At 50.6% G+C, this 7,463-nt stretch overlaps 1 protein-coding gene across 1 annotated transcript; it reads left to right on the top strand.

Moving 5' to 3' along the window:
* Positions 1 to 5,146: 5,146 nt before the first annotated feature.
* On the top strand, positions 5,147 to 6,875 carry LOC119291080 (F-box/kelch-repeat protein At3g17530-like). The gene is made up of 2 exons (XM_037569796.1): positions 5,147 to 5,289; positions 5,387 to 6,875. The coding sequence occupies exon 2, from the start codon at positions 5,421 to 5,423 to the stop codon at positions 6,576 to 6,578; it is 1,158 nt and encodes a 385-aa protein (XP_037425693.1). The 5' UTR covers positions 5,147 to 5,289; positions 5,387 to 5,420; the 3' UTR covers positions 6,579 to 6,875.
* The last annotated feature ends 588 nt before the right edge of the window (positions 6,876 to 7,463 follow it).

Here is a 7,463-nt window from a genome sequence, read left to right as displayed (position 1 = left end):
TAGATAGAGTGGTTCGGGCTTAAATATGGAGTTTTGCTTTGACTGGAGTCTATTTTTAGTCTGCAGGGTTTGCTTCTTGAAGCTTGTCCCGGCTGTATGCTCAACAACCTGACTGATATTTTAGTCTATGTGTCACGTTCTGGGGTATAGTGAGCACGTCAGTTGGTGTTTGAATTCATGTGTGCTGACAGAATAGATAGGATGAACAATTGTCAGGTTCTAAAGGTGCAGTGTGCTGACGACAATCGGGTGAATTATGTGTTTTATTTCCTGGTGTGTTAATTCATGGTTCTGGGGTTTTCTGTTTGAGTGGTCCGCTTCTCTTATATGTTTTGTTCCTGTCAGGGTGCTTTGTGTTGGTTTTCTGAACCGGAGGATCTAACATTTGTTCCTGTTTTTTTCTTCTCTTTCTTGTGTGGAGTGGGCTTACTTTTTGATGGGTATTATGTGTGGCGGGATGTTTGTTGTGAGTTGTTCGTATGTGCATCTGTTGGATGCCGTTGCCTCTCGATGTCGTTTGCCATTTCACCCATACCCGCGAGAGGTTATGGAAGATGGTGATTAGCTCAATGGACTTGAGATTGAGGTCGATGTTCCTGGGAGTCATGCATTGACAGTCAGGAGGTTTTTTTGGTCCCAGGCCAGCGTGGGCTTGTCCATTTATGAAAAAGCAGCTTTTCGGGCAAATTGTTTTCTGTAGGAGGTGTATGGGTTTGTTGTGTTGGATTACAATTATAGGAGTATGTCTACTTATCGAGAGCTTGCTTGCCCCATGGTAGTTCTGGCTGCATCGTTGGTTCAGACCACACAGCTTGTTGCCCATGCCGATGGGTCTGTCGTTGTGGGTGATGTTGATGTTGTGGCGCAGCAGCAGATGCTCCATGCTGCCTTGGTTATAGTGGCATGTGCTTTATAGCACCAGTGTAGGGTTTCTTTGGTTTCCTTTTTCTTTTCGATGGTTTGATTTTTACTTGTTCTGGCTGTTGCGTATTCGAGTCATGATGTATATGCTGCTATATGTTGTTGAGTTGTTGTACTATTTAATGATGATATTCATCTATACTCATTGACATTCAATAAATCGTTGTTAACTCATGTTGTTTTATCTATTGTGGTTCCGGTTCAACCTTTCTTTCGTATCTATGTATTGTGTCTTGGCATATATATTGATCTTACTGCTAACTAATAATGCTTTATTCTGCGGACTATCTGCACGGTGATGTCTGCATATGTGTTGATCTTACTAATAAGGCTTTATTTTGCAGCATGTTTGGATCGCGATGGTTGTATCTTTCATGTTTCGTATTGTTCAGTCTTGCATTGCCATGCTATTGCATAGTGGAGCTCTTGTCTATGGGTGTGCTATTGTCTAGGGCGGTGTTTGTATGGCGGTGAGAGGGGCGATGGTCGCGGAGGAGGGATTGGTCGTGGGCGAGGCGAGGGCCATGGGAGAGGAGCTATCTGCGAGCATGCAGATGTTGGCCTAAGTGATGATGCTCCCGTTGGATGTGATTGTGACTCAGGAAGAGGGTGCCTTTGGCCTGGAGAGATCCTCTGCACACATACTTGTGGCTAATCGTGACCGCGACTCAGGAAGAGGGGCGTCCGTGGAGATGGGATGACCGAGAGCGCACATGAAACGAACGATGCGGAGGGTGCTCTCGTGAAGCGAAGTACCTAGGAGACGGGGAGTCCAACATCCTTTATAGGAGTAATGTTATGTAAAACTTTCCTAACTAGTGAGATGGAAACAAATAAAACACCAGGAGAGAGCCTAGATGGCAGGATGGACAAAGAGGTGGCAGGGAAACTTGATGTAATATGGAACCTTAGAGCATCTTCAACAACTTCCCTTTCCCCAATAAGATCTTGGTATGAGGGGAGTTGGTTCAAAAAACTGCTCCAACAATTCTTCTTTCGCAATAAATTATTGGTGATCACAAAAGTTTTTATCTTCCCCTATATGGGTATATGGAGGGGGAGTTGGCCCTCCCCTAATCCAATTCCCAATACCACCACGTCAGCACGCAGCCATAAAAGGACACGCACCATCGTTGGAGCGTTTTCGAACCACCGTCGCCACCACCAGACATCCATAGGACCCGCCGGAGCGCCACCGTCACCATTGGACAATCGCCACCTCTGTTGGACCTTTGTCGAACCACCACAATAGCCACCGAAGCACCGTCACGTCATTGCCTACCGATTGACAAGTGGGTACTCGGTATGTCATATTGATTATCAGGGAAGAATTTTTGAGGAGTCCCAATAAGTGGTAATTGGGGAATTGCTAGAGAGGCTCTTAGTCCTTTTAGTTAAGTATATAAGTATAAATGGAGATTTAGTTTCGGTAAAAGGGACCTCGATAAATCCCGAATGTTGGATTTTAAGCATGTCATCCCGAACATTTTTTCATGGCAAGTTTAGTTGACGTGAGGTGGCAAGTTTAGTTGTTAAGACATGGCAACTTTGTTCCAGTTCGTTTTTTGTCAGAAAATTGCCAAAAAAATTGAGGGGTTGAAAATTGCCATGTTTGCCAACCCCGCGTGAACTAAAGTTGCCATGAAAAATATTCAGGTTGCCATCCTTAAAATCTGAAAGTTCGGGATTTATTATTTCCGTAAAAGAAAGCAGTAGGTTTATTTTTTTTAGAACAAAAAAACAGTAGATATTTAGGGCAACGATTGGTTAGCATAGGCTCGTTCCAGTTTACTTTGGGTGTGTTTGGTTGCCGTGCGCTACAGTACCCGCATTGCATACACTTCTCCACCTAACCTGGCTATGCAAATGCAGCCTCAAATGCACCATATGCATGTTGTTTGGTTTCCTGCATGCCCTCTTACCTGCATGGGCTGAACCACACTGCTTGGTGTTTGGTTTCTTGCATGCTAGTCCACAAACCCAAGGCATGGTGTTTGGTTGTATGCAAGGCCTGATGTGTGGTAACCTCTTTGGCTAGTTGGTGAGGTTACCATCACACTTCGACAGCACACATCATAAGCACAACAGAGTATAAATAGAGTATCAACTAGCATAATTCAGATATAAGCAGTACCGCAGATATAACAGTTCAACACATAAACCATAAACAGTTCAAAGCAGACTCGATAGTAATTAAAATGGAGGTGCCCCGGCCCTACTCCTTGGCGGCGAAGGCTTCGTCGTGCTTCCCGCACTTGTTGACGACCTCAATGCCATCGTCGTCGAAGATGATGACCTTGAGGGTGTCGGGAGTGAGGAGCTTGAACGTCACCATGTAGCTGATGTTGATTTGATGAACGGCTGCGTAGGTGTCCCAACCCTGATCCAGGGTCACCCTGCTGTTCATCAGCTTGACCGTCACCTTTCAGGAGCAGCTGGTGTTGTTCTTGAGCTTGAACTCCGTCGGCACCGCGACGAAGTGCTTGGTGAAGTCCAGGGGCATGGGGATGCACTCAAGCTTCGGTGCAAGGATGGCCTTGCATAAGTGAGTTGGGCCATCCTCCTCGTGGTAGTGGCCGTAGTTGCGGCGCTTGTTGCTTGGGGGGGAGGGGGCTCCTTCATGCCCTCGTCGACGCCACCCTCAGGCGTCTTCGGGTCTTCCTCGGTGGTGGGCGGCAACTCAACCTTGCCAGGCATTGGGTGGAGGGGCTGCTTGCCCTTGCTGTCAACAGTCGGGAGCACCTCCGTACCCATCTCATTGCTATCCTCGATCTGCACACAAGTCATGGAGTCAGGCATTGCACAGACCATGGCTAATTCAAGAGCTTGTAGTTAAAATGGCATGACTAACACTCTTCTCCTCCTCTCCACCCCCCTATATTTACTCACCCTGCCCACCACTATTTACCCACCCCCTCTCTTCTCTCACTGTCAACCTTCCTCCTCCCCATCGCCATGAGCTCTAGCTCCAGCTCCAACGGCAACCCCTTCCCTTGGGGTATTGGCTGGAGGGCCTTCTTCCTCGGGTGGACGGCTGGTGACCGGACCAAGTTCGAGAACACCATGAGGTGTGCTCGAACGTCGGCTCCATGCCGGACATGCAGAACGAATCCAATGATGTGCTCATGAAGGCCACTCAAGATGAGCTGAAAACGCTGATTCCTGACCCAACGAAGGGCGCGATGGCAGTTGACATCCTTCGCTGGGCCATGAATCAGGCCGTCTCCGACGACCCTAAACAGAGGAAGAAGTGGCGCAAGTACAAGACCTACTGGGCTCCTAATGACCGCCGTGCCGCAGTGTACTGGGAGATGGGTATCGCGCCGCCGGCGGTCCTCGACGGGGAGCCTAAGGAGGAGGAAGAAGAGGCGGTGCACATGCTAGCTAGGGCGCCGGAGCCAGTCCGTACCTGGCAGGTCGACCTCGACTCCGCCGAGGACGACGAGGACGACCCGCCGACCCGCACGGCGATGAAGAAGAAGATGAAGGCTAGCGGCTCAACCAGTCGCTCTGCACGCCATTGACGGCCGCCGCGGTCAGCCGGTGTCCGTTCTGTACCCCCTTTCCCCCAATTTCCCTATCCCCCAATCCCAAAATCTACCGATCTTGCATGTATGAACTCGTATGAACTGCTATGCACTAATATGAATTAGCTCTATGCTCACCTACCTCTATTCCCCATTCCCGTCCGCCGTGGATCGAATCTAGCGTTGATGTCGAAGAGAGAGAACTGCTTACCGCCATTGATGGAGTCTGATGGTCTTCTTCCTCTGCTCCGATCCGCCGCCGCCGGTGATGGAGTCAGGTGGTCTTCTTCCTCTGCTCCGATCCGCTGCCGCTGATGAGAGTTGGGAGAGTGGGAAGAGGGAGCGGTGAGGGGCGGTGAGGCTAATAACTGCCGGTGCTTCGGGAAGCAATGTGGCTTCTCGAGCGTGGCTGCGCGCGTGCAGCCACGCCCGCCCACGTGCACCGCTCGGGCCTGGCCCTGGAGAAACCGCCGATTCATGCGTTTCCAGTGAGCCAGGCCCTGAGGTGCTTTAAGAAGTGTGCGATGCAGGCCCAATAATGTACGCGGGCTATCAAACAGACCGAATCCTCCCCGCGCAGGCATGGTTGGACCTCATGCGGGCAACCAAACAGGCCTTTATTGTTTTTGAAGGTTTGGCTCGATCTAGTTTACGCCTAGGCCAGGCCCAGATAAAAAGGAAGCCCAGAAGGCCAGGAACGCTCTAGAATGTCCGGTTCCCGCACCGCTGCGTTTGCATCCCCCTCGTCGTCCACCTCGTCTTCTTCCAACGGCCGAAAGGGTGGTGTTCTCGAGTTCTTCTGCGGCGAGATCGAGGGAGATCAAGGGAAATCGAGGAACAGGTGAGCTCGCACCAGTCGTTCTCGAGTCCATCGCGTCCTCACGCGCTGGGATTCCAGCAATTTCTCGCCCGCTCATTCGGATCTGGGGAATTCGCAGGCATTTCTGAAGGTTCTCGAACCCCTCCCTTCCCATGGCGGCGAAGGAGACCGAACGACGTTCCTTCGGCGACCTCCCCGAGGAGTTGATCCCGGAGATCCTCGCCTGCGTTCCGCCCAAGCACCTCCTCCGCTTCCGCGCCGCCTGCAAGGCCTGGTGCGACCTCGCCGCCGACCCCGCCTTCATCCGCAAGCACCACTCCCGCCAGCCAGCGCAGCCCCTCCTCTTGGCTTACGACGAGCACTGCCTCGAGGCCGTCAACCTCAGCACCAACAGGCGCCGGGCGGTCATGCGGGTTACGGTGTCTGGCCGCGTGCCCTCCATTGGGTCCGACGTGCTCGCGCTCCACGGGTCCTGCGACGGCCTGCTCCTCCTCGGCTTCCGCGAGACCTTCCTCGTCTGCAACCCCGCCACGCGCCAAGGTGCTCGCCTGCGGCTGCTGTTTCGTGATGGCCCGGAATTCCTGGGGTTCTACAAGCACGCCGCTTCTGGGGAGTACCGGGTGCTGTACCACCTGGTCGAGGGCCTCGACGGGGAGTACTCCTACTACGTCCTCTCGCTGGGATCCCAGCAGGCGATCAGGGACATCGAGCTGCTCACGTCGTCGGCCGCCGTGGCCGCCGGGCTGGCGAGAGGGCTGGAGAGCTCCAGCACATCGCCGCCCGTCCTCTTCCGCGGCAGGCTGCACTGGCGGCCGCAACGGACCCAAGAGGGCAACATTCTGGTGTTCGACACCGATGCTGAGTCATTCAGTTGGATCCCTGCCCCCGCGGAGGCGATGCTGGGCGAGCGCCACCACACGCAGCTGTTTGAGATGGACGGCACGATTGCCGTGTTCTGCTGCCACCAATCTGCACAGAAGTCGGTCATCTGGTTCATGGAGGACTACGAGCAGATGAACTGGGTCAAGCACCCGGTTGAGCTGTCCTTCACACCTGCTTATGATCCGGCTGTCCTGTATCAAGGGGGGGATGTGCTGGTGCTGGAATCGGATATGCTGGTGTTTGAAAGCCCTGGCAAGCTGTCGCATTATGATAAGATGGATAAACTTCAGGGATCTGTCAACTGTTTTGCTCGGGGCCTCAGAATTACTCCACATGTGCTCAAAGAGAGCCTCATCCTCCCTGAGTTCCTTCGGAAGCAGCAGAAGGACGGTACCTGCCAATGGTTCCCCGAGCTTGAGTTTCCCTGATGGTTCTGGTTTGGACACTGCAATCTCTGCTGATGAAACTCAAACTGGTTAGCCTTTTCATGATTCGCACAACGGTGACAGAGGTTCACAGATATTGATTCCTTCTTTTAGTCTGTGCAGTTATCCCCTGTTATGTTTCAGTACACTGTATGTTGGAAATTTCCATTACATGAATTGTGAACGAATTGCATGTGTTCTGAACATGATTTCGAATGGCTTGGGCGTTATATGGGGCGATATGCCTGCAGGTCATGATGGTTGTTATTGAACATGTTTCTGATATGGATACCATTGCTACGTACTGTTTTCATTGCCGGAATTTAGGGTATCATCATTATGCTCTGAAGTATTTTTTTTAGTGGTTGCAGTTGTAGATTTTGATCTGGAGCTGATGCTACTATGTTGTTTTTGTACCATTATTGAGGTGATTGTTCTATAAGCTGCTCCTAATTTTTGTCTATTGTTACTGTTTCATTGAGAGAAAAGCAGATATGCACATTCTTGATTACATGTTTGGTGATTCATCTTCTATATTTCTGAATTTATATCTGCTGGGTTATCTGGCTGAAAATTGTCTTGTATCAAAAGATTTTAGGCTTGTTTACTGCAATATGCAAAAGAACATAATTATGGTAGTATGTACTTACAGCTGAGAAGTGAGAACATGGTTTATATCATGTTCAATGACACTATGACAGTAGCTTAGTGCTAGATTTGGAGAAAGGGCGCTATACATTTGGAAGTGATGCCCAACTTTTGAACTTAAATTGTCGCTTACAAATGCCATGCATCTTCACACCATTGATGAAGTTACTAGTTACTGTGGAGTGTGGAGTGAAACTGTGGCAGTGTTACTTACCATGACTGGTATTCATGCACTGGAAT

Source organism: Triticum dicoccoides, chromosome 4B (genome assembly GCF_002162155.2).
Source record: "Triticum dicoccoides isolate Atlit2015 ecotype Zavitan chromosome 4B, WEW_v2.0, whole genome shotgun sequence".
Taxonomy (NCBI): domain Eukaryota; kingdom Viridiplantae; phylum Streptophyta; class Magnoliopsida; order Poales; family Poaceae; genus Triticum; species Triticum dicoccoides.
The sequence above is the reverse complement of the archived record's forward strand: the minus strand, read 5'-3'. Positions and strand labels throughout refer to the sequence as shown.

What these genes read in the sequence shown, in the direction of transcription:
- LOC119291080 (XM_037569796.1), top strand. Translation starts at nt 5,421, where the DNA reads ATGGCGGCGAAGGAGACCGAACGACGTTCCTTCGGCGACCTCCCCGAG.